At 48.1% G+C, this 27186-nt stretch overlaps 3 protein-coding genes across 63 annotated transcripts in view; 1 reads left to right on the top strand and 2 right to left on the bottom strand.

Moving 5' to 3' along the window:
• The window catches only part of CNTN2 (contactin 2), a 51186-nt gene extending 49328 nt beyond the window's left edge, over positions 1 to 1858 (bottom strand). Inside the window, exon 1 of the mRNA XM_007065110.3 lies at positions 1602 to 1858. The gene's annotated coding sequence lies outside the window, so the exon portion shown is untranslated. The remainder of the gene's footprint in view (positions 1 to 1601) is intronic.
• The window catches only part of RBBP5 (RB binding protein 5, histone lysine methyltransferase complex subunit), a 176059-nt gene that overhangs the window by 88961 nt on the left and 59912 nt on the right, over positions 1 to 27186 (top strand). For 11 of the 12 annotated variants that reach the window (XR_006286854.1, XR_006286855.1, XR_006286861.1 and 8 more), the window contains exon 15: positions 18824 to 18974. The gene's annotated coding sequence lies outside the window, so the exon portion shown is untranslated. Of the gene's footprint in view, positions 1 to 4585; positions 4732 to 18823; positions 18975 to 27186 lie in introns of all 12 variants that reach the window. The other variant, XR_006286856.1, reaches the window with a different exon arrangement.
• The window catches only part of NFASC (neurofascin), a 180599-nt gene continuing 176106 nt past the window's right edge, over positions 22694 to 27186 (bottom strand). For all 50 annotated transcript variants that reach the window (XM_043533572.1, XM_043533563.1, XM_043533561.1 and 47 more), the window contains one exon: positions 22694 to 24440. In XM_043533572.1, the coding sequence (XP_043389507.1) occupies positions 24212 to 24440 (229 nt within the window). In that variant the 3' untranslated portion in view covers positions 22694 to 24211. The remainder of the gene's footprint in view (positions 24441 to 27186) is intronic.

The raw sequence follows: 27186 nt of genomic DNA on the forward strand, positions 1-27186 counted from the left end.
AGTTGAAACAAAAGGATGCATTGGTGTTGGGCTAGCATGTGTGCGTGCTCTCAGCCACCAATGCTCTTAGGCAGTGTCACTAAATGATTAGTGGGTCTTATTGGATTTAGGAAGGATTCATTTCTAGATTGCTGTCTTGTGGGTAGCACTGGCTGATGCTTGCTAGTTGCATCAGAAAGTGAGGTTCCCTGCCCAAAGTTGCCCTAGAACAGGGCTGGTGAGGGAGGGGAATTGCCCAGGACACGGCTGGGAAGGGTTTTAGTTCCTGTCCAAGGGATCAACTAGTGTTCCTTTCTTTAAAGAAAAATAAGCTAATTTTAAATGACCTCCCTCCCCGCCCCACGAAATAAATGCATGATTCTGAAGTCCCGGAGACCCTTTTAAGTTGTAGGGAAGTCAATGGAACAGGAGTGGATGGGATAATGGGGCAAGGGGTGAGACCCACTTTTTAAAACACAAGCTGCAGAAACCAGCCTCAGCCATTATCGCATTCACCCTGGCACTGACCCCATCAGCAGTCTGAATGCCTGGGTGCGAAGAAGGCCGAGAGGAGCCCTTAGGCCCTCCTGCCTATGATCTCCTGCATGTCATCCATCCCTCTGTCTTCGCTCCTGCTTGATGTTGCAGGGCCAGCATGGAGGCTTTCACCTGTGACTTAATTCAGGCAAGCCCCACTGAAAATCACTGTGGCCCCTGTGCCCTGTGCCGCTGTAGCGCTTCGTAGCACCCAGACACGTTACACAAGCCCTCACCAGCCTGAAGCACGGACAAGTATCCTCCGTGCACACACACGAGCCCGAACTTTTGCCCTCCTGCTTGAGCTCTGGAATCCTAATTAGGCGCAGGGACAGGAGGGGGGACGCTGGTGGCCATGGTCTTTCTGATCCCCTCTTTCTGCAGTGGAGAACTCAGGTTCACCACACCCCTCTGCCTGCACCCTGTTCCAGATCTCTCCCAGCTTGTGTTTACAAGCTGCCTTGGGTGCAAGCCTAAAGAGCTCTACAGAGAGGGTAGGAACATTGCCTTGGTGAGCTGCACTCTATGCTCCCTGCCCTCCGAATCAGAAATTCAGGAGCTGTGATCATAGCAATGGTCTCTTTAAAGTGCCGCCCTCACCCCCAACGTAATACCACACCGTGAAAGCAGGGCAGTAAAACCCAGCACTATTCCACACAAGCAGCCTCGGCTTTTCAGCCCTGTCAGTTTTGAAATTGCTGGATGAGGCTCTCTCTATTCCTCCACCAGAACTGACACATTCCTGGACATGTTCTTTAGATTCCCCCCCCACACACACACACACGCACTCCACCCCCATCCCTTTTCCAGCACAGCCAGTGCCTGCATTTCCTGCAAAATGATCACCATCTGATAAACACACAAAACCAGCCCCACACTGTTGCCTTAGACCAACCCCTTATGGAGCCGGTGGGTGGCTTGCAGGTGCCCTAGGAGGTGTTACTAGTGCCATATTCCCTGGAAAAGATGAGCATCACCCTGGGGTCACTGAAAGTTAGCTTGGCTTAGAAATGGTTCCCTGAAATCCAGATAATTCTTCCCCCACCCCAAATCAAGGCGCAGAGAAGCAGAGAGAGACCACTTACCTTGGGCTGGATGACACGTGTGTTGATGTGTGTGCGTGGCGTGTATGCAGGGGAGATCCTAGAGCCCTCGATGCTGCAACAACCTTCCTCTCTCCTGCCCGCCCTCCTCCTTCAGCCGAGTTCTTGCTTTGTGCTGCTGCTTGGCTGTGTGTGCCCAAAGCCACTGCAGCATCTCTGCATAAGGATGTGCTCCTCCCTCCCCGCCCTCCCCTGCTCGCTCGCTCCCTCTCAGCCAACGCTCTGGGTCCCTGGAGAGTGGTCTCTCGCTCGCTCTCTGTCTTTACCTCCTTTGCCTTGGTCCAAGGACCAGTCAGAGAGGGCCGGCGACTTGCAGCATCATACATAATTCATGCTTTGCCTCAGCCTGAGCTGTTGCTGCTCTCATCAGCCTGGATCAGGAAACCCCGGCCCTGTATTGATTGTCTCCAGCTCCTCACCCCATCAGTAGGGCAGAGGGAGGCACATGGTGCGAGGGAGAAGCAAGTGGAGGGATAGAATTCCAGGATTACAGCCTCGTGGGTGTGAACTGGGAAGTGAGGGCCTCTGTGTCCCGGGCTGGGATATGAAGGTGAATTTGCCAGGAGAGGGTCATACCTCACAAAATGTATTACCGGGTACTAGACCCAGTGGAACCCCCTTAGCCTGAGATCTTGAGGAACCCCACTGAGCAGGGCACAGAATTATGCAAGCCTTGATTTGTTGGCTCAACACCTTGCGACATGCTGCTGGTGAGGGGGAAACTCTGCTTGCAGCCAAGTTTATTTGGAGATGGGGAGGAAGGGAATTGACTTTAGGTCTCAGGCCCATCTCTTAAAATACATTCAGATCCAAATTTTCCACAAGCGTGGGGGGAGGGAGGGGCATGTTCCGGTTCTGTCCCATTACAGAGAGAAGGCTAACGTCAAAGCTCGGACCCACTTCATAAACTTCCTCTCACGTTCTGGGGCTGGGGTCCAGGACTCTCTCTGCTGCCTGCAGAAGCCGGGGTCTCCACTTTGCACCAGAAGCAGATGCTGTAGTGATCTCAGCTGACAGGTGTCCTTGTCAATGTTAGTTCTGTCTAGGCGTATGTCTGCCCTCCATGTCAGGGATGTCTGAGCACCTCACAGACGGTAATGGATTTATCTTCTCAATAGCCTTGGGAGGTAGGGAGGGAAGGATCACTATCCCCATGCTGCAGATGGGGGACTGATGTACAGAGCATTTAAATGACTTGCCCAAGGTCCTACAGGGAGGCTGTGGCTGAGCTGGGAATTGAACGCACATTTCCTGTTCCCAGCCCAGTGCCTTAACCACGAGCCCATCCTTCCTCCTTTGTAGCTGTCAGAGATACCGGGGGAGGTGAGACGTTTATCAAGGTAAAACCGTTCTGCGTGAAGTGTGGCAGGGATGCCCATGAGTTAGCAAGTCTGCTCCACGATGCCCCAAGGGCACTGAAACCCCAGAGCAAGGGGGATTTCAAAGCACGCTGCTTCCTGGGGACCTGCGCGCACAGTCCCTGGTTGAACTACGGTTCAAACCTTTTTTTTTCCGCTAGCAACTGAAAATATTGATCCTCCCCAAATCAGAAATGAGATGAATAAGGAGAATAAAAGCAGAGTAACCCTCTGCCCCCACATTCAGGTCTTTCCGTTCACAAGTTTACACAGCCGGAGCATGGGAGAGGGCACTGGGACCCTGGTGCAAGCAGGTGCGATGCGCTGACTTCAACAGAGCTGTGTCTGCTTCCACCAGGCTCGTGATTTCTCTCCACAAGCCATGGAGACAGGAGGCGTCAGGTGCAGCAGAGGCATCAGGGCAGGGCTGCCCACCTCACTTCCACCCTGGAGAGATCCCTCCGCAGGGCAAGACAGGAATTCACTCTCCATGGCCCATTCATCCTTGGCCTCTCGGCTGAGACTGCCCAAAGGGTGCTGGTTGGTTTTGTGATGTAGACATTTGTCCCTGGAGGGGGCTAGATTGAGATCCCAGACTCATTTCACAGACCCCTCTCCCCCCCCGAACAGCTGTAGATGATAACCACTGGCTGTCGCTACCACCCGGAGCTGCATCACGACTTTGGCCTGGCCGCCCCCTCCACTCCCCTGTGCTAATTAATATATTCCACTATGCTGCAAAGCACACGGTGAAACTGGACACTACTTCCAGATGGAACTCTCCGCACAGGCCTCGGGGCGTGCTAGACAATGATGAATATGCCCTGAACTCCCATCCGATGGCAACACAATTTAGGGTGGCTAATCAAACAGCTCTCGAATCAGACTGTGCACCTTTCTGGATTGGGAGTGGGAGACTGGGGAAGGTTGCAGAGACCACCCCTCGCTTTCTATCCATTCCATCTGGCCCTCCCTGGCTCCAGTGTAGGATCATTAATAATGTAGAGATCAGGTTTGGGTCTGTCCATTCATTAATGGCCTGCCATTACAGAAGAGTAATTAATGCATTAGTGTCTCTGTATTGATTGGCTGGACTCCAGAAGTCCGGCGTCCTCCAGCCACGTGGGAGTGGGAAGGAGGAAAGTTGTTTTGCAACTTAGTGGGTCCTCTTGCAAAGGGAAAAACAAGATGTTACAAAACAAGAGTGCATTTGTTCTGTATTCCTCTCCTGTATCTATCCATTCCTTGGTCCTGCCAATTGCCAGAGTTTGGCTGGCTGAACTCCTGCAAGAGTGAATTCCACAGGTTAACTGTATGCTTTCAGATGAGATATAAACCCAGGTTTGTTTGGTTTGTCTGTACTATATTGCCCATCTTTGTAGTATCTGAGCACTAAGGGTAGTATTGAAAATCCCCTGGCACTTTTTACAGTATTTAGTGGGGTTAACCCAGTGTCTCTACCAAATTTCAACATAAGTATATACATTCTGTCTCCTTAAATTCTTCCTCCAGATTCAAAATGGATACAAGATTCCTTTTCACTTCTTGTTCTAAACTGTTGTGCCGGGTTGCTGTGTGCTGTTAAGCATCTGCTTTGTTTCACCCCAGATATGGCTGCATTTCCTTGGTGGGTCGGTATACAGTAGAATCTCAGAGTTACGCACTGCCCGGTCAACCACACATCTCATTTGGAACTGGAAGTATGCTATCAGGCAGCAGCAGAGACCCTCCCCCCCCCCCAAAAAGCAAATACGGTACAGTACTGTCTTAAATGTAAACTATTAAAAAAAAAAAAAAGGGAAAGTTTAAAAAAAAATTGATAAATTAAGGAAACTGTTTCTGTGCTTTTCTGTTTAAATTAAGATGGTTAAAAGCATTTTTCTTCTGCATAGTAAAGTTTCAAAGCTGTATTAAGTCAATGTTCAGTTGTAAAGTTTTGAATGAACAACAGAACATTTTGTTCGGAGTTAGGAAGAACCTCCATTCCCCAGGTGTTTGTAACTCTGAGGTTCTACTATCATTGGTCTATCAGTTTCTGGGTGAGCTTTTTGGACCCTTCAGGCTGACAGGTGTTGTCTATTGCTGGCACTTGTATATTATGCTGAGGGGCTTCACAGAAATAACATAGACAGATGTACATTGTCACTGTTACCACTCCCACACAGAAGTGCAGTTTCATTCCGTGGTGAGCAGGGGAGGGTGATGAATCTGGATTTGAAGCAAATCTCTGCACACATACAGTGCCAATGCTTTTGGCAGTGAGTGGATTCCATTCAGCAGTCCCTGGTGCGTTGCACGAATAGCCTCAGTCTGAGGAGGGGTTGCTCACTCTCTTTAGAATCATAGAATATCAGGGTTGGAAGGGACCTCAGGAGGTCATCTAGTCCAACCCCCTGCTCAAAGCAGGACAGATTTTTGCCCCAGATCCCTAAATGGCCCCCCCAAGGATTGAACTCACAACCCTGGGTTTAGCAGGCCAAAGCTCAAACCACTGAGCTATCCCTCCCCCCCCATTAACCATTGGGGAACCATTGCTCCAGTGTCAATAGCAATAATTTATATAAGTCCGTGAGTTTACACTGTGATTTACAGACACAGGATCTGGTTCTCCATGGCCGTGCATCTTGTGCAGTCATCCTGTGCGAAGTGCATGTGAAATGCTCCTAGATCAGAATGGGCGCATCATACCGTGCACAGAGATGTGCGGTAACCTGTGGCCTTTGCCACTACAAGGGGGGGAAGCAGGCGTAACACAGGATAGAAAGGAGGCCAGCTCTGCTTAGTGATGTCTGTAATGGGGCTTTTATCTGGCCTGGCCCAGCCCAGGTATGGCGTGTTGCACACACAACGTCAAAGTGAGACGTGCTGAGCAGGCCATGGGGCATGCCAGCCATCTGATGCTGCCACGTGGCCAGCAAGGGGCCTTGCCGTAGTTGCAGGAGGGCTGTGTGGAGCTGCCTGCCACATTGGTGCAATTGCTGCTGGACTCCTGTGTCCAGTTCTGGTGCCCACAATTCACGAAGCGTGTTGATAAATTAGAGAGGGGTCAAAGAAGACCCACAGGAATGATGAAAGGAGTAGGAAACATGCCTTATAGTGCTAGACTCAAGGAGCTCAGTCTATTTAGCTTAACAAAGAGAAGGTTAAGGGGTGACTTGATTATATTAGTATCTACATGGGGAGTAAATATTTAATAATGGGCTCTTCAGTCTAGCAGAGAAAGGTGTAACAGGATCCAACTGCTGGAAGCTGAAGCTAGACAAATTCAGACTGGAAGTAAGGTGTGAATGTTTAACAGGGAGGGTAATTAACCACTGGAACAATTTACCAAGGATCGTGGTGAATTCTCCATCACTGGCAACTTTTAAATTAAGATGGGATGTTTTTCTAGAAGCTCTGCTCTAGGAATTATTGGGAGGCAGTTCTCTGGCCTGGGTTATGCAGGAGGTCAGACGAGAGGAGCGCTTCTGGCCTCAGACTCTATGAATCTGGCCACCAGTTACTCTTGTCACGTAGCAGGAGGGAGAGAGGCGTCCGGAGCCACCTGCCATATTGACACGATGAGCATCCCACTTAAGTAGGTCTCCTTTGATGTGCCCCTTCTCCGCACATACCATGTACCCTGGAGTGGAAGGGGAGCCCGGAGATGCGCTACCGCTCAGCTCCACTGCGCTATCGGCCTGGCATGCGCTCATATCCAGCCTTGAGCGTTGTGCTGGAGGGCAATCGCCATGCACTCCCCTGCTGCAAGGACTTGGTGGTGTCACAGCAAGTGAGCCACGTGTGCCGTACATGGCTGCGTACGTGATTTCTCTGATGATCTTCAGTGCTTTTGCTGGTCAGACAGAAAAGTACAGATTGGAATCTGTCAACCTCCCTGTGCCGGGACCGTATCCCACAACAGAAGGCCATTGATTACGTTTAACAGAGGGACCAGCCTAGAGGAAACCCAGATGGAATGTTTGAAACATGAGCCAACTGCCGCAAAAGCCAGGGCTATAAATCAGTTGGAGGGAGAGATGGAGAGCCTGGTGACTGGTGAGGCAGAGGGGTTGTGATTCCAGGGGTTATCGGTACAGCTGAGAGTGCCGGAGGTAGAAGGGGCTTTTGTTGTGCCCATGGCAGGTGAACAAGCAAAGCTTCTATAAAACGAACGGGATGTTTTCCTCTAGGACAGCGGATAGGACTGGACGCCCCAGGCCAGCTCAGTGCGGCCCAGGTGAAATAAGCTTTTTTGGGTCTCATTTCAGGTTCTAGCAGACTAGTGGCCACATCACTCATTATCCCTCTCTCAGCAGAGAGGCCGAAGTCTTGAATGGGCCATGGAGACGGAGATTGCTCCAGGTCAAGCCTGATGCACAATGGCCGGGCAGTGTTGGAGAAGCTAATGCTGCTGACTGAGTTGCTTGTTCTGGGGATGGAACAGACGGAGAGAGCAGGAGAAACCATTCTTGTGGGCAGCAAAGACTAGAAGCAACTTACTGAGTGTAGGGACACTCTGCCCGTCTGTCCAGCTTCCGATATTGAGCTCATCCCTGTGGTATCTGGGCACCTTCCTTTGCAGGGGAGCATGTCTCTTTAATATGGGTGTTCTCACTCCCTTCGCAGAGCAGGTAAAATGAGTGGCACTACGGGCTTTGCAGAAGGAATTTCAGGCAGAGTGCATTTGCCCAGATTGTAATTTGTCCTGGAGCTAGAATACAGAAGACGCCTAATTGTTTTCCCCTGTTATCACAGCTAAAAACCAACCCGCCTCCTCCCTGCAAATGTCACTGATACGAGTGCTGCCCAAGTCACTGCTGCAAAGGGCTGGGCTTGCTTTTCTTAGAAAGTTTTGGTTGGCGTGGAGGTGACAATCTGACAGTACTGTCAAATCAGCTGGGGGGGCGGTTCAGGTGGTGGTCATCTGACGCTGTGTCCCTGGGAGGAGGAGAGCATGACTCTTGGTTAGAGTGATGGGAAACTGACTGAAGCTTCCATTCCACCAAAGGGGGTAATTTAAGGCAGTCTGCCGACATTGATCCAGACTCCCGGGAGGGTAGGCAGAGGTCAGAGAAGTGGGTATGGTTATCCTGCCATAAAGAGCGACTGTGGCTAATGTGTGCATGTCTCTCTCTCAGTATTGATTTAAAAGATGAGAATGGTTCCATTATCAGTCACCTCTGGCTAATAAATATCTTGTGTTTCCTTTATCGATGATGGAGGCAGCAGGAGAAGGTGGGCTGAGTTGTTTTTTTTTTTTAACTGATCTGCTGCCTCGGATCATCTGATATTTTGGAGGATCCAGGGAGTTCTCCTCAAAAGGGGGTGACTTATAGGCAGTCCCATATGGCCCCCACCACTGTAGAATCTAGATATTAATGACTTTATCCTCCATTATCCTTCCCTGTAAGGTAAGGAAGAATTATCATCTCCACTTTAGATGAGGGATCTGGTTGCTTCTGCCTTCTCCTGAAACATTGCCAATAGGTTGCTACCAGTCTCGATGGGACCAGTGGTCTGATCTGTTATATGGTAAATCTGAGCTTCTGAGTGGTTTTCCCTCCAGGGAGTGAACGCAGTCCACCTGCAGCTGACTCTCACCAGTTATCCATGTCCTCACTGTTTCGAGTGCAAAACGCCCTTGAGGAGAGCAGCGATGTTGGTGGCTAGGGGATAAGGTCAGAATTGACTTCAGCAGAACTGAATGCAAAGGAAATGAGAGAAACCTTGGGCTCAGTCTGCAGTTGTCTCTTCCGCCCATCTACACTGAGAGTACGTCAGCACAACAGAACCCCCCCCGCCGTAGTGAGTCTCAGCGCTTGAGTCAGGTGAGGCAGGCTTACGGGGCTCGCACTACGGGCCTAAAAATAGGTGTGTAGACGTTTGGGCTCGGGCCAGAACCTGGACTGTGAGACCCTCCCGATCTGGGGTCTCAGAGCCTGGGCTCCAGCCCGAGCAGGGATACCTACCCTGCCACTTTTAGCCCTGTAGTGCAAGCCAGAGTCATTTGACTCAGGGTCTGAGACTTGCTCCTGCAAGGGTTTTGAGGCTTTTTTGGTGGTGTAGACATGCCCTCAGAGTCCAGGCCCCCTCAAATGTGACATTGATTTGTAGCACTTTGGTGTGTCTGCAGGACCAGCTCACCCCACCTGGCGTGGGGGAAGAGGGTCATTCAGAGGCCTGGGGGTGTGGCCCACCCTGTCGGGAACACCCCACATGGGCCTGGCCGGCTGACTTTGGGATGTTGCCAGTGCTCCAGTTCTCTTGTGTGAATGCTGCCGTACTGGAACAGATGGTGGGGGGAGTGCAGGCCAGGTTGTGTTTTCTGAGCCGTGGTAAGGAGCGCTGCTAAGCACCCTGCCCTTCTGCTCTGCCAGAGGTCCCAGCAGATCCTGCGAAATAAGCAACTGAATAACTAAATAAACAGAGTCACTGAGAGGTGCACTTTAAATAGGGTCTTACTGAAGCTGCTACTCCCAGATTTTGATAGACACCTTTCCAGGCCACTTTAAACACTGCCTGATAGACGATGCAAAGTGGTGTTGTGAGGGGTTGTCCGAGGTTTTATCCCGTTTCCACTTTGGCAGTCCAGGGCTGAGAACCCCCTATTCCTTTCCCTTCCCCCTCCACAAATCTAAAAGGGTTTGGGGAGCTGGGCTGATCTGTCAATCCTTCCAATCTAGCTAAGTTTCGACAGCACTGGGCTATTTTAGATACTGGATTGTGAAGAGCGAAGGGAAGAGTTCAGGTGTTTGCAGGGAGAGCACCCACTGCAGCTGCAGGGGGAACTGGGAGGCTCTAATACTTTCATCCTATTAGCGAGATTCGGAGCAATTACAGCTTCATTAGCCAAATAGGCTCTTCTGTTCATCGAATTCTCCACCTCCCCATAATCTCCCCCACCCCCTCCACTTCAAGGCTTTGCACTGGGGGTCTGCTGCTAAGAGCACTGTAGAGTGCCAAGGAGGCAAGACAGGAACAGATGAAAAACACCGTGTTGGCCAAGAGGCAGACGAGGCGTTGCTCGCCCCCGCATCTGCCAGGCATGGGCCCAGAGACTGATGTGTGGGAGGAGGAGAGAGACAGTTTAAACCCTGACTCTCTTGTCTTTTCCATATGTTTGCTGACATGCCTGAGTTTTCTCCTCCTTGTGACTCCTGATACTGGGAGAGGGGCACAATGTAAATTGGGGGACGTGTGACCGCCCCACATGTCGCCTCTGGGAGGAACTTCCAGCCCCACCTCCCTGGGCCAGGGAAGCCAATCTCACTGGCTCCTGGGGAGCTGGGGCCACAAGAATGGTGAGCATGTGCCTCTGAGCCCCCTAACCTGGTGGGACTCTCAGCACCATTGTCTCCCCAGAGCTTGCGGACAACTCAGTAGGGGAGGCACAGGGCATGGGCAATGCCCCTAACTCTGGCTGAGCAGAGGCCAGGAAACCTGCTCCCCGTGCCTTCCCCAGCAACCTCCCACCCTGCACCCAGCCCGTGGGCTGCCATGCTCTCCCTGCCCCACCAGATTTAGGGGCTGGGAATGGAGGGATCTGTCCTTCTCCCGCTGCGCCTCTATGGGGAGCACATTTGGCCTGATCGTTTAACGTACGTGCCCTTTACCTGAGCTTCAGTGGATGGATTACAAGCCCCGACTCTGTCGTGCTACTGAAAGGAGTTGCTGTTTGCCCCTATCCTCCTGTGGATAAGAAATATACACCAGGCTGGTGCTCAGATGAGAGTCCTGCCTCATTAGAGAACAGCACGTGACAGTCTAGACTCTGGGGTATCTCCCAGCTCTGTCACAGGGCTGCTGTATGACAGGGAATGAGTCCCGTCCTGTCTGTGCCCCTGAGTATGTTCCCTGTAAAAGGGGGATAATGATGCTCCCCTGTTTCCCAGAGGCATTGTGAGGCTTTTGTGACTAAGGCAGTTAGTGAGGTGCTTTGGGAGTATTGGATGAGATGTAACATAGCTGTGCAAATTATTTGAAAATGCTGTTCACCATTATTGCCGGGCTTCTCTGAGCCATAAGGAGAAAACGAAACCCTTGTTATAGGCTGGAACGTGTGTGTGGCACAAATATTTAAAACCGAACAAGATATAAAATAACTGTGAAACTAGCCGTCTCTCACAATACCTTCCCTGTCCGAGAGGGCACCAGACAGCCTCTCTGTGATTCATTTCATTCCTTCTCTGTGAAATGGGCCTTTCCACCTGCTAAACATTTCATATGGTGCTTGCCTGTCAAGCAGCCGACAGGGTGCCAATCCAGCGTGTGGAGGTGCTGTATTAAGGGCGCAAGTCACCAGTCCAAGGGCTACGCACTGCAAAGAGGAATCTTGCACTGGAAAGGCTGAAGTGCAATGAGATGTGACTGGCCTGAGTGGGCAGGCATTGGTATTTTGAGGACTTGCTTCCTCCCTGCCTGGATGGCAATTCATTCCTCCCCTCCCCCCGCCCCCAGCCATTTTCCCAGGATGCCTCCAATGCTCTCTGTCTTGAAGACAACTTATTCTCCTAGTGCTCTGAAGGGCCTTCCTAAACGGTGTCAGGGAGCTCTCCAGGACCGGTCGTTGAGAAATGCTGCCTTAGGCGGACTCGTTCTTTGTGCAACCCACCTGAATGCCACAGATCCCCCAGCCTGTAATGGCTTCGTCTTAGAGATGAACAAAGCCTCCCCTGCGGGAAGGTGCCAGGCTCAGGAGCTCGGGCTGTAGAACTAAGCGTCAGTAGACCTCCCCTGCCTGAGCCTGGTGGTTCTGGCACACACTCTGACGCCACGGTGCCGTAGGCCATGCAGGGGCATGGATAGCTACATACCAGGGGGCACGTGGCTTGGTGGGTGTCTATTGTATTATGGGCCCAGGCCTGCAAGATGCTGAATGCCTCCAGTGGGGTGCTGTGTGCTCTCAGCACCTGTTGAGCTCAGCAGGAGTTGAGGGCACTCATCATCTCACAGGATCAGGGCCTAATCAAGACAACTGCCAAGATGATCAGCACTGGCAAGTGACTCTGTGTGCCTGTCACAGGGTGGGCTGGTCCTTTAAGGAATAGGGATCAGCCCAACTGTGCCTCTTTAGCCTCCTCCCAGCAGGGCCAGCTCCAGCTTTTTTGCCGCCCCAAGCGGCGAAGAAAAAAAAAAAAAAGAAAAACCCGATTGAGCTGTCCCCGAAGAGGAAGAGAGGGAATGAAGGACTCGCCGCCGAATTGCCGCCAAAGACCCGGATGTGTAGCCCCAATAACGCATGGAGTGCCACCCCTGTCTATTGGCCGCCCCAGGCACCTGCTTCCTTCGCTGGTGCCTGGAGCCGGCCCTGCCTCCCAGATCCTTTCCCCTGACCTGGCATATCCCTGCTGGTCCCTTCCTGACTGAGCTGTTTGCCTGCTTTTTAACTGAGGACCTGGTGACTTGCAGGGCCACCACCTGGCCTTAGCTGTCTCCCAGATGGGGCTAACTGGGCACAGGAAGGGCTGAGCCTGCATCCCTTAAAGGGCCAGCCCATCCTGTGACAGCACGCAAACTGTGACACCTTAAAGAGCTCCACTTTTCAGAGAGCGCTGAGCTCCTGTCCACAGTAAATAAGGCCTTTTACAGTGTTTCGGAAAATAGAGGTGCTGGAGTCAGTGTAGTCACTTGACATCTTGGCCAGCGTGTACGCTGCTTTGCCTGGAAAAACACGGGGGTCAATTTAGTGGATAACAAAGGATGGATTGAGCTTTCTAAATGGCCTGATCACATCCATTTCAGTGAATACTTGAGCAAGCCACAAAGCTGCTAAAAGGATCCACTGTCTTTTACACAGTAATGCCCAAACTATTACTCATTGTTTATAAGAGGCCAAAAGAGTGTGTGTCACTTTACAAATGCGGTGTGAGACATTCCCTGAGGAACTTGCATTCTTGTTTGGATTGATACAGTACGAAAAGCTGACAGAACATTTAGCATGAGAACCCACACCCCCTAAACACGAATGCACTACTGTGCGTGTGTGCAATAAAGACCCAGGATCCGTGAATGTTTGTCCATAAGAGGGGAATATTGTAGATATTCAAATATTACAAAAATGATTTTGAAATAATGTTAAGGAACTAAAGACCGGCACACAAATGTGAGGAAATGCCCAGCTATGAAATACATACGCAGCTGGGATAAAATGAGAGAGGCTCTTAATCCTCATACTTCAGGGCGTAAATATTCACCTGCTTGGATCGGGAAGTAATTTCCCCTTGTGGCAAGTTCCTGCATAAATACCGGTAGGCACATTGCCTTTTGGCATTGACCTGAGACTTCTCACCAGAGAAAAGATGGCAGACACCTAGGCTGGTCTGTTTCAATATGGTGCTATGCCTAGCATTCCTATCCGTTTAGGACAGGAGGGAGCGATTAGGACAATTAATGATGATGGGAAAGTTTTGATAAAAGCCTCCTGCTCTGTTCTGTGTAGTCACCATGCTTCATATAGTTTTGTCTTCAAAACGCTATAATCTCGCATTATATGGGCTGGCCCCAGTCCTCTATCCTGGAGAAAGTCGTTGAAGGCAGCCAAGCCCCACCCATTTACACCAGTGGAGGACCTGGCCCTGCATGTTGTAGGCTCTCATTCCATACAATGCAGGACTGAAGCACTTGGGAATTGTTAAAACTTTGAAAACAAAAACTGCTGTAAGTTGGGCAAGTGCCAGACAGCATCTTCCTATGTGTCCATCAGCGGCTTATTGCTCTAGGGCTTGATCCTTCCCTCTGATTTATGGCATGAATCTTTCTGAAAAATCAGCCACTGCCTACATGTGCATGAGTACAGGTAGCTTTTTCTCCAGGACACATACAATGAGGAAACTTTGTCGTGCCGTTTTGTTTTATGTATGTATATATATTTTTTTCCAGATCTGTCTTCTCTGCCAAGTTTTACTAACAATAATATTTCATGAGCCAGTTATGAAAGCCGGGAATTCTGATGCTCATGCTGCTAGCATAACATACAAAGTATACATATCCTTACCATGCCGGTGGGACTCGAGCACCATAAATAAGACTTTTTATTGTCCACACTGTGCAAATAAATATTGTGCAGTGATTTCCGCTCAAAGAAAAGACTCTGCCTTTGGCCAAAGGGGGTTGCCACGTGGTTGACCGCTCCTTCCATGTCTTGGTGGATAGTAACCACACACGCAGGATAGTCAGCCCTCCCTCCTCCATCTTTGTCAGGCAAACCAGCCAGAGCTCAGTCCTACAATAGGTGACTTCAGTGGGAGTCTTTACTGAGGACTGCGGGACTGGGCCCTTAATGAGGCTCAGCGGTGACTATAGGAGCAATGGACATTTCCTTTCCTGTGCTGTTCCTATGATTGAGGGTGAAACTGAGACAGGCTGGAAGCTGGCTTGGTAACCCTGGGGACTGAAGTTATTTTATTATTATTTATACTGTGGTAGCACTTAAAGGCCCCAGTTGAGAGTTGGGTCCCATTGTGCTGGGCCCTGCACATAAGAGGACAGTTTTTTGTTTTTTTTTAAATCCACAGAACTATTCCAGCTTTGGGAACTGCAGAGCAAGGTTCCCCTGCACTGCACCACCCAGGCCACGTGCCTCACTGCTCTTCTGGAGAAACCCACCACCCCAGGGGTGAATGGAGAGTTAAATTTCAATGGCCCATTCATTCCTTGGCTTCTGCTGAGCCCAGCAGAGGGACTTAGCTGTGGTGGTTGCTGAGGTGCGGATGCCTGTCCTCCGAGAACAGGGCTGAGGTTTTTTCCTTCCATTTAAACCAAAAATACCAACAAATGTATTAAAAAAGACAGCACAGGAAAAGCTTTTGCCATCCAGGGACAGATGCACTTGTCAAGCCCCCGGGCGAGGTGCAGTTTGCAAACGTCCCTGAGGCCTTTGGTGTACTAGGGATTCCAGCCACTGGAGCAGCTACACCGGTGTAAACTCTCAACCCTTTACTGCAAAGTTGCTATTTGCACCAGTGATGATCACATCTTGAAATTGGGGTGGGTGGAACCAGTGCAAATTGCAATCTTTGCCTGTCCATGTTAGAGATTTGCAGCTATCCTGGTGGTGGGAACTGGGGCAAATTCCCCAATATAGACCAAGCTGGTACAACAGAGTTCTTACGGGGCCTCCTGTGCCTCCCCCCATCCCTGCTCCCAACCCAAAATCATCAAGGAACAGCACTCCTGGGCTTTAGCCTATGGACACTCCTCTCATGAGTGCCAGGGGAAAGTTCTGATGCTCTGAAAGTGATTGAGCCCTGCAATCTGACTAAAGAGCCCCATTCTACCATCTTCCCAATAACCTGGAATGAATTGTCCTTTCCTCCAAAACTTCAGTCAGTGGGCAGCTAGTAACCCGTTCAAGTAAAAGGAAATTGCCCGAGGGCTGCAACAGCTGCATGTGAAAGAATTTGAAGAGAGCAGCACTGTGGTGAATGCCCGTTCTCAAAGGACTGGGATCCTTCCAATCTGTTGGCTTCAACATCTGTTAATGGAATTTTCCAGAAGGGCAGATGGGAGGTGGAATTTAATCCAAGCCATCCCTGGTGCCCGTACAGATTTACCATCCCCCGGGCCCTGCTCTCCCAGTAGCTAATATGTCCAGGGGTAATCCGTTCAGTTGTGGATCATCAACGACTTCCTGTGCTGTAACTTTCTTCTGTCTGCGAAGGGAAAGCATCCTGCAAACACCACCCTGACAGGGCAGAAGGGCAGGGAGCAGTGTTGCTAAACCTGTTCTTGCAGCACCCCTGGATGGCAGCATTCGGGGCGAGCATGAGGTTTGCCCATCTGTAGCCATGCTGCTCTCCAGCACAAGGACGGCGCTGATGGTCCTTCAGGTTGTCCACGTAACATAAGCCACGCAACGTGATGTGGAGCTTCCCGTGTGCGTCCTGTTACGCGTTTCGTTCTCAGGCACAGCAGTGACCTAGGCATTAAAGGGACTAGGAGGGGTCTTCAGCCAGCAGTGCATCACATTGTTTTGGTCATGGCTTCCATGCCTGGCACAGCGAGTTACAGCAGCAGATGTTCTTGGCTGATGGAATCTCAACAGCCTCTGGCATGGTGCCCCCCAAATCCACCAAAGACGTATGGCTGTCGTAATACGGTCACCCACCTCGTCAAATAGAACAGTTCGCCTGCCTAGTAACATAGAGTCCAGTTAGGCCCCCTTCGCGCCTCCTGAGCTGAACCTAAGGGTACTGCAAGTCCCACTGCAATCCCTGGGACTGCCCGTGAGATGAGGCACTAGTCAATAGGATGAGGGGTGGCGCAGTTCTGTCTTTAAGGCGCAGTTGTAGCTTTGTCATGTTTCACTGTCCAAGGAGCAGATTGTGGGTATGTCTGCAAGTCAAGCCTGGGATGCCCAGCTGACGGGGACATCCCCGCGCTCCTCGCACTGCCGTGGCTAAGGTACTTTTAGCACAGTAGCTCAATGCGAGTGGCAGAGAGGCTAGCTGCTTCCAGGCCATACCTTTCCAAGATGCTAGACACATACTCAGGGTGGCTAGCCCCTCCTGCGGCTCGCACCGCTGTGGCCACACTCCATTTTTAAAAAGAAAAGGAGTACTTGTGGCACCTTAGAGACTAACCAGTTTATTTGAGCATGAGCTTTCGTGAGCTACAGCTCACTTCATCGGATGCATAGCATATCGTGGAAACTGCAGAAGACATTATATACACACAGAGACCATGAAACAAAACTTCCTCCCACCCCACTCCCCCGCTGGCAACAGCTTATCTAAAGTGATCATCAAGTAGAGTCATTTCCAGCACAAATCCAGGTTTTCTCACCCTTTCCCCCCCCTCCCCCCCACACATACAAACTCACTCTCCTGCTGGCAACAGCCCATCCCCCTTTGAAACCCCTCTTTATAATGCGCATGATAATCAAGGTGGGTCACCTCCAGCACTAATCCAGGTTTTCTCACCCCCCCCCCCCACACAGCCCCCCCTCCAAAAACCACACACACAAACTCATTCTCCTGCTGGCAACAGCTCATCTTACAATGTGCACAGCAATAATCCAAGTTTAACCAGAACGTCTTGGGGGGGGTTTTGCAGGAAAAAAACAAGGGGAGACAGGCTACCTTGCATAATGACTTAGCCACTCCCAGTCTCTATTCAAGCCCAAATTAATAGTATCCAATTTGCAAATGAATTCCAATTCAGCAGTTTCTGGAAATGACTCTACTTGATGATCACTTTAGATAAGCTGTTGCCAGCGGGGGAGTGGGGTGGGAGGAAGTTTTGTTTCATGGTCTCTGTGTGTATATAATGTCTTCTGCAGTTTCCACGATATGCTATGCATCCGATGAAGTGAGCTGTAGCTCACGAAAGCTCATGCTCAAATAAACTGGTTAGTCTCTAAGGTGCCACAAGTACTCCTTTTCTTTTTACGAATACAGACTAACACGGCTGTTACTCTGAAACTCCATTTTTAGTATGCTAGCTTGATCCGAGCCAACGTGGGTATATCACCCCCTGTTTGAAATGCAGACCTGCTGCGCAATTCAGAAGCGTTAGCCGGTCCCTGGTTTCTCCTTGCTGCATGGGGGAAGTACCCCGTGCTAGCTCTCTGCTTAGTGCAGATTGCTTTCCCTGCCATGCTAGCCCAGCTGGAACATTGTGGGGGATGGGATTTCCCTGTGCGTGCTTGCTTGCTCTCTTTGCTTGGGAAGGAGAGAAGTGGCCCTGTGGAGAGTGCATCTTTTCCGGTAGGCAGGGTGGCCTGCTAGACCAAGCACGGGATTGAGCTTCAGGAGGATCTGGATTCTATTCCCAGATCTGTTACTGACCAGCTGGCTAGTCTTTGGCAAATTACTTCCCCCACTCTGTGCCTCAGTTTCTCCTTCTCTAGACTGGGGCTAATGACACTGACCTGCTTCATAAAACAGTTTGAGTTCTACTGATGAAAAGCACTATAGAAGAGCTAGGTGGTATTCTTATTACCGGCAATAAAGGTAGAGAGTGCAGGGGAATAAGGGGCACTTTATGCTCTCTTATACACACTCCCTGACCCCAGGTAACAATCTGATCCTTATTGAGCAACATCAGAGCCATAATGGGGGCCATGTTTCCCCTTTGGAGTGGGATGGAAACAGATCTCAGGCTTAGCTTCAGTTTTGAACAATGTTTTTATTATATGTTTAGTGTTCTCTATACAAAAAATCAGGTTTTTACAGCGATTCTCCCCCCCCTTCCCCCCCCCCCCAAAAGAAAGATAACTGAATATTTTGGCCTTTTTCGTTGCTCATGCAGTCAGTTTATAAGTCCATATATTAAAACATTTCTCTATCGTCTTGCTGTAAGCCTTTCTATATAGCCTCAGATATGCATTTATCACTGGGGGGGGGGAGAAATAGATTAACACAAAATAATTGTGTTTTCTTTTTTAAAAAGGCAAATAAATATGTAGAATGTATTAGAATGACCAGGAGGTTTTAGACAGAGGTGGGGTTAAATATTTACAAATGAAAAACAAAACAAAAAATTGAAAACCAAAGTAGTCCAATGTTTTCTTTCCAACACTAGCTGTGGAAATGAATGTTTAAAACTCAGTTGTGCAAAGGAAGAAATCTGTTTTGCAGATTCGACACAGGTTCAGACTGCAATTGACATCACAGTCTGAGAACGATGCCCACTTGAAAAGAACACATGGAGAGACTGGCATTGCTGGGCAAAGGGAAAGCCACTGATATAGTGGAGTTTTTAAGAATTGGAAACGCATTATTATTTCCTGTAATAAAGTGGTTTGTTGTAATGCATGAAACAAAAAATGTTTTTCATTTTTACAAGGTTTTATTTTTTTATTGCTTCACTGAAATCTTTTTCTGCTAGCACAGAATTAACCTGGTACAATGCACGTTGTTACAGGTGGCAATCACTGCTGTGCTAGGACACGCCCTTCACATCTGGCTACATTCCAGGAAATGAATTCAGTGCCTCAGAATTCTTCCCGGGTCAGGACTGCTGCTAGCGTGGATGGGAAAAGGCCACGATGGGTCGACTGAGTGCTGCTGGTCAGGTAAAGCATGTAACAAGAGACAAAATCCTAATGAAGGTCAATAATGCTTCCCCCATCTTCTTATCTGTCCCAGTCCCCCCAGAATATCTACATCAGGATGTCTCTGACAAGTAATGGGTTGCATCTTGTTTAGTCACTTAAACACAATTCATAATAGGCCAATCAATCTCTGGGGTCAGAAACTTAGTAGAACAGTTGACCTCCAGGTCATTTTTTGCAGGGTTGAAATACGGGAAGGGGGAAATGTGTGGGTGTGAGGAGTGGGATGACCTAGGTAGCTTCCAGGCAATTTAGACTTCAATAGCATTTCTGAAATCAGGATTTCAAGAGTATGAGCTGTTATTCCATAACACAATCGATCCAACTCCCATATTTACTGTCTCTAAGGAAAATTAGGAGCAGCCTCAATATCATGCATATGTAGCCCGTGTTTCTCCCTCATTATTTATGCACATTGCTGTGTTTAGGATCTGCTGGAGAAGGAACAGCAGCTTGCTCTCCTAAGGCCACATTTCAAACAGCTACAGAGCTTTTTCCCTGGCTTTGGGTATAGTGGGTCTCTAGCAATGGAGTGTATAGCTAAGCTTCCCCAAAATCTATATATGGTTTTAGTTCGCCATGTTACAGAAGAGAGTCCAGACTTGCTAAGTCTGGATCCAGATGTGGACTCTTCCCAGGCTTCTGAGAGTGCTCAGATCTGAGATTTTGGTTCAGGCCCTTGTCTAGTTCCTCGTGTCTTCCACCAATTACAGATTTTAATGAAAGAGCTGCCAGTTTAACAATGCAGGACATAGCTTGAGTGACAGGGCAGTCGAAAGCGCTGCCTGCGTCTGGATGGAGAACCAGATTGTTTAAGGGAAATGCTGCCTTCACCAGCAGAGGGCATGCTTAGAGGAGTGGACAGTGCAATGTTCTTTCTATGTCCTTTTGGCATCACAGGTGGGATGGCTCAGTTGGTCAGACACACCACAGGGTGGGGTGCTTGGTTGACCTTCAGAATCGGAGCAGTGTGCACCTCTGGCGGCACAGAGCAGCATATGCCCTGGGCACCTGACAGTGCTCCGTAGCTGATGGACTCTGCCTACTTGAGGCCATGGTGCATAGACCAGCCCGGTGACTTGGATGAATCCCCCATGAGGGCGAAAGAGAGAGAATCTGCATTGTTTGCATTGCACAGACCTCTTTGGACAGCCAGATATTATAGATGAACAAGACCTATTAGCTCATCCAGTCCATCTCGGGGGAGACAGAGCATGACTGTTTCCTGCAATATGTCTCCTGCAGTACAGCTCCATAGGTTGTTTTAATAGCTTATAATCTACCCAACTAAAAACATATTTGATGCAGGCATTGTGTGTTAATAGCTTTAGGGCCACTGTCGTAATTTTACAGTAAGGTCTGGTAGAAGTCATGCACACGTATTAACTTAGCCACCAAAATTCTAATTAGCCTTCAGTCAGATGGCTTTGCAAGCCATGAGTTAGCTACTAGTACACAATGACTACAGGGAAACACCTAATAAACCTTTATGGAAAACACCTATGGAATATAATAGGAAATGTTATGCTCTGTGTAAGTTTGTCAACCTCTCTCTAGATTTAACAGAGAATTATGTGTGCCTGCTGCAAAACTCTAGAGCAGTGGTTCTCAACCAGGTGTCCGGGGCCCCCTGTGGGGACCACGGGCAGGGTTTCAGGTGGTCCACCAAGCATGGCCGGTATTAGACTTGCTAGAGCCCAGGGCAGAAAGCCGAAGCCCCGCTGCACAGGACTGCAGCCAGGGGCCCTGAGCCCCACCACCTGGGGCTGAAGCCAAAGCCTGAGCAACTAGCTTTGTGGTCTCCCCTGTAGTGTGGGGTCCCAGGCAACTGCCCTGCTTGCTACCCCTTAACGCCGACCCTCGCATTTATATGCAGGAAAACAGGTGCGGTGGCCCAGCTGGGCCGTGGCATTTTGACAGCATGTTGGCCTCAGAAAGAAAAAGGTGGAGAACCCCTGTTTTAGAGGCTGCTTCAAAAAAAAAAAAAAAAAAACCCATACCACTGTTCTTCTGCATCCTATAGCTTTTCAATTTCCAGAGATCCCGACTCCATTTCTACAGACCCTTATTTTCATCCTTGGTAAATCATACAGGACTTCTCCATAAAGGATGTGTGCTCTGTGCTTGGCTGTCTTTTTTAGATTCAGATCAATTTCTGGTGTAACATTGACTTGAGTGGAGTTAAACCAGGGATACATTTTGTCCCTTTCATCCTACATAGGCATCTTTTTTCCTTTGGTGGTGACTCAAGGAACAAGCAACACGGTGTCAGGGTTCAGTATGCTGAGTGTAAGGAACCTGACTCCGCTGGTCTTTTTGAGGTAACCTTCTCTAGTCTCCGCTGATCTAGGAATGTTATGGTGGCTTTAGTGAGCAATATGTGAAATAGCCACAAAGCGAAGCATTTCTCTTTCCTTTTCCAAACAGATGCTATGTAGGTGGCTCAGTAAAGTAATTCACAGGGACAGAACATAGTGGGTGTGAATCACAGGCCAGGCTGCTCTCACTGCACCCTTGCAACTCCATAGGATGTAGGTGTAATACGGTGGCCAATGGTGTCTCATTCCCCTCTAGTGGCTGGTCCAGAGGGAGGATAAGAACTTCCTATTGCTACCCGCCAATGGAGGCACTCCTTTAGATCAAATGACAGAGGCCTGTGCTTTTGGTGGTTTCTAGGTACGTTCCCTGTGATAATCCTGGGTGGGTGGGGAGGCTGTTACACTGGTGATTTGGCCTGCATGTACAGCATCACTTTTGATGATGATCCCAGACGTGTACACCACACCATCTTAAACTCAGCATTATTTGAAATTTGGCCTAATGTGTTATAAACTGCTCAGAGGTGGCTGCTTTCTTCCCTGGAAGTGAGTGGTTTAGGGTCTCCCCTTGCTATGGAACAATGCCAGCTGAGTCCATTAAAATTAAGCCTCTGGCTGTAATGCATTTACATTGACAGTAACAGAGTGATGGTTACGATTTTTCTCCCTCTAAAGGAAAAAGTGAACTACCGTGGCAGGTGATTTCCTTTGTGGCTTAGACCATGTTAGCAGGAGTAATCCTATGCATAGGAGGCAGCTTTGGCAGTCTTTCTTTTATCAGCAGTCTGTGACCCATTCTGAATCACATGGTGCATCCAACTTCTTTGCCACAGCTAAACTCTCCCTCCTGTTTCTTTGCTTGTTTGACTATGTTGCACAGGAATGGACCTAGTTTGGGTTTCTTTCTTAGAAATGCAAAATAGTTGAGCTGTTAAATATCATGGCAGCTTTAGAGAATGTGGCAAATGTGTCTAAACTATCCCTTTTAGTAAAAACATCTTTGTGAGAAAGATGTCTTTGTAGCAAAATAGCTTGAAAGCTAAAACAATTGTATGAATCCTACAGCATTTAGTCCATTATGTCCAACAGAACCATCTTCTTCAGTAAAAGACAAAAACCCTGCCTAACATCGTATAACTGTGAAACTGTCTGAAGTCATCTGATCTCTCTCAGCAAAGGTACCTTTGGTTTCACATGTGCACGAGATGGGGAGAAGACAAACGGCATTTGCCACTAAGTATGATCTATTATAAAACTCTGTCTTCTACAATGATCCATGCTTTCTCAGATAGAAGGGCTGCACAAGTATCCTTATTCCTAGTGGACTGAAAGATTAGAGACCATCACGTCAGGGGCTTAAGCTGTGGGTGAATATTCTTAGTTTATTAAACTTCAGGGGAAGTTTGAAGCTGTATAAGGCATATGGAAGAGCATTGTAATGATAGAACTTCCTATAAAGACATGTTATTACAGCGTATTAGCAGGTTAGCTGAACTGAGTTGTCTTGATATGTAAATAACAAAATGGGTGAGAGTTCCACATGCAGCCTTAAGCACATGGTAATTTCTCCTGTGGGGTGATTGATCGAAGGGGAAAAGGCCGCTGCACCAGGCTAAGAGGAGATTTTTAACTGAGAACAAATTGAATGACACCCTATTGATCAGAATAATGTGGAAGGAGATTCCATGTCCTGTGTCTTTGCCATTTACAGGCCTGGGCATCCCTGAAACTTTCAAGGAGCTTAGCAGCAGCTGCAATTCTGGGTTAATATAATTTGTTCTTTTACCCACCCCCCACGGCTGTTAGGTGCCATCTTTTCATGATTGGATATATGATATCAACCCTTAGTCCCTTTTTCGTATGTTAATACTTGTCCTTCCTCTTTGCTTTCCACTGATTTATGGGTTCTTCCTTAAAAGTAGTGGGGTTATATTTTTCTCTTATAAAATAAAGAATAAAATAAGAGTCTCCCACATAATTATCCAGTGGCTAGCAGTCACTTGGAGTCAGGTGGTGAGCTGCATCTGTCTGTCTTTAATCAAGTCCTAAATTTCTTCCCCAACATCCCTTAAAAAAAAACAAAAAAACTTTGCTAAGTAGCATGGATGCAGGGTAACCTCACCCATTGGTTCCTTGGTGACAGAACCCAATGTGGATGTTTAGCATTAATAAGAGGTATAACACAAATCCAACCGCACCAATGAAAACCTCATGAGCAAAGTCTTCCTCTGGGGTTCAGCGCAATGCTGCTTCACCTTACAGGAAGGGTCTTTGTGGTGCTGACTTGTTTTGGCGGTGTTATGAGCGAGGTGCTGGCTGTAAAGACGTCCATCTCAACTACAGTCACACAGAACATCCTGTTAATACAGTAATGTGTTGTTTCTATTCCTAGCTGATGGACCCCTCCTGCTTCCTTGTGTGGGTTCATGCCCCAATCCCCCTTTCTCTGATTTGGGACCTTTCTCCAAAAAATAATTTTGAACCTAAAAAGGAAAAAAACCAGAAACCTCAGCAGTGTAAACGACTAACCAAAGAGAGTGCTGTGTTATCTAAAAAAGAAGACATGGGGAGGGGTTGGCGGTCCAAGTTCTGAAGCCCGGGGTGTAGAACCTGTGTGTCCTGCTCTTTCTCTGGCCCCTTTGGTTCAGCTCAGATTTCAGCTACAGCTACAACACATTAGCACCCCATAAATCCTTGCCGTTCACTTGTTTGCTCAGGATAGGATGGCACTGTGACCACCTGGACTGTTCTGGTTTTGTTTGATCTTTTTTTGTTGGGGTTTTTTTTTTTTTTTCCATACTCGGGTTCCTGTTGGCGGCGGCGGCGGTTTGACCACCACGGCTATGTATATATTTGTCGTTGTGGTTTCATTGTATTTTGTTACGCAAGGGAGTAGATAGCATTGACGGGGGATGTGGCTTCTGAACTCTCGTTGCCTTCTGTCTCCTCCTTGTCCTTCTTGACTGTGTATTGGCCGATAAAGGAGCCATCCTCGTTGAACTGCCCTTCGCCCCCCTCTCCATAATCCACCAAGCTATCGTCGCTTTCCTGCTTTATTGTGCCGTCCAAGGAGGTGTGGCTGCCTGGCGGTTCCTTGTTGTCTTCATCGCTGGGTGGCAGAAGACAGACACACACAGTAAGAATTGGCAGGGTGGCGTTTAAGGGACACTGTTAAAAACTGGGGGCTGGGTTCTCAAATAAAATCCAGTGTGTTTGCTTACAAGATTCAAATGTGCAAACGAATCAGGCTGCTGTGATTGCAAATGGCTAGTCACAATTTCCCTGCTATGCAAATGCAGCTGCAGTAATTGCCTGCCTCTGTCAGGCACCCAGCTGCATGGACAGTTCGCACACTTGGCTTTTTTGAAAACCCAGCCTCGTTTTTATTCTGTTTTTGTTCAGGAAATCAAATGTCCTTACCTAACTTATAGATAACCCTTTGATCGATCAATCGGGAAGAACACTACAATTTTTTCCCTTTTAATTGTTTACCCTCTCTATTTACTTTTTGCATTTCAGTCATCCTTGGACAGTAAAATAGTTGGTTCCACTTTTGTGTCTAGTGAGTTTCACTTTCAGATTCTCTTGCACAGATATAATCTGTCCTTTAGATACCCACGCCCACATGCAAGTGGGGTTTGGTTTTTTCAAAGTACTGGAGGGGGGGAGTACAGGGAGGGTGCCAAAATCTGTGCATCTCTCAAGTACCTGTGGAAATTTACCTCTCGGAGTTTATTTCCAGTAATTTCATCTCATGTTTGAGGCTAATCCGTTTGAGTCTTCATCCTTAACACTTCTGACATTTTACACTATGAAACTATATTGTTTTCTACCAGAAAGATGAATAAAGCCCATAGAAAAAACACTTTTAAGAGACATATCTCTCAAAAATCAGGGGAAAAGTTGCATTTCCCCTTTATAGTAAGGACGGGTGTCTCATACACATGATTAATATGTGAGTGGACTGCAATATACGAAAGAGATGCCTTTCATATCCATTGATAATGTGTCCATATTTGATCTCATATGTCCAGTCCATATGCTACCTCTACTGAAATCCTATATGTCAAATTTAATTTTTCTCTTAGTGGGTCTTTTCAAACTCAAAACTGTCTGCTTCAAAATTTGCTACACAATAAGCAACACTATTTCTTGGCTTACTTGTGTGTGTGTGTGTGTGTGTGTGGTCAGTCTCTGTCTAGCTAAAATGTAGGAAAAATTTGGAATGGTCCAAAGTTGCTTTTGCTGAGTCATCAATCTAGTAAAAGATCCAGCATTTAAAAGAAAAATGAGGAATTTTCTGTAGCTTTCCTACATTCGGTCAGTACCTCATTGAAAGCAGCATTTATGCTATGCTTAGGGTATTGTGCTCTCAATGGAAACAACGCACCTTCCTTACTTGTAGCAAATAAGCTCAAAGACCTCAGGGCTCTTTTGTAATGTTCTACAGCCATCAAAGCAATAGCTGAGTGATAAATGGTTGCTCTGCAGGTACAGCGTTGGGCAAAGCTTGGGTCACAACGCAACTCATTTCAATACAGAGATGGGAAATAAACCATTGAGGGCTATTTTCACTTTTCCTTCCCATTCCTGCCCCGGAGAATTTAGATTCAGATTGTAGCATTTGACAGTCAACTTCCTCCTCCTATGAAGACATTGGGAGCTGCCATTTGGCCCACAGAGCTTAGCGCTGCTTAGCAATAGGAATGACCTATTAGGTCATTTAATCTATCCTATGCCATGTAAGTGATAGTTTCAGTGCCCCGTAATGTAGGAGGGATTCGGTGTCCCACAGAGCATTTTGCCGCTCTCAATCGTATTACCTTGTAAAGCACTTTGTAAATCCAGTAGCACAACAAAAGCAATGCTTGTGGCCTTGTGTTAATTGGCATCACACTAAGAATTAACATGGTAGCTTTACAAGCAGCTTCTTTGTTAAGAATTTAAATCTGCAAGCAGTGCCACCCTTTAGAAAGCCCAATAACATAAGCAGAGAGTGGCAATAACCAGAACAGTTGATCTGAAATCTCCTTTCCCAAGGTTTGGGGTGGGGTCAGATAAACTAGGATCTGCATCAAAAGTTTTCCTCAGGTGGAGTTTGCAGGGCCAGATGCCAGGGCAAGGAAGTTTTCCAAACCCACCCCCTGGCTTTGCCTCTCTCTTGGTTCTATTGTGTCCTGTTAGTGCATTAGGAACGTGATGTGTAGAGTTGTCAGCACGTTGATGCAACTTAATCCCGTTAAAATGGCCTTTCATGGTTTTGGATGTGTGGATTAGAAAATAAGAGCACCCAGTTCAGCACCGTTTGGGAAGCGTTGTCACGAGTGACGTGAGTCAGAGAGAGAGAGGTGGGATTTCTAGGATCCTGTTCAATATGTATAACTGACTGATTGTTTTGGCCTAATATCTTTTTGCTTGTGGTTTTGTTGTCTTCACTCCCTCAGTTCCTCCGCACAGTGCATAGACTGAGTGCCTCTTGTGGTCAGTACATCAGAGGTGCATCATGCAAGCAGCTGACTTGACGATTCTTAATTCATCTCCCTCAGAACCTGATCCCACAACCCTTGCCCACGTGAGTAGTCCTTAATTGTGCAATTGGTCCCACTGAAGCTAGCTGGATTTTTTGCATGAATAAGGATTAGTCACATAAATCTAGGTTGCAGATTGGAATCTAACTGGTTCTGATAGGCGCTCCCAACTCATTGAATGTTTTTCAGGAGGAATGCAACTTGCTGGACATGAAGTGCCCGAAATCTTGGTGTGAGGGAGATGACTGTTGTTTAATATGTTAGATGGAGGGGCAAAGGATAAGGTGTATTTCAGCTATGAAAGAAACAAACGGCTCAAAGAAAAAG

Source organism: Chelonia mydas, chromosome 21, assembly GCF_015237465.2.
Source record: "Chelonia mydas isolate rCheMyd1 chromosome 21, rCheMyd1.pri.v2, whole genome shotgun sequence".
Lineage (NCBI taxonomy): Eukaryota > Metazoa > Chordata > Testudines > Cheloniidae > Chelonia > Chelonia mydas.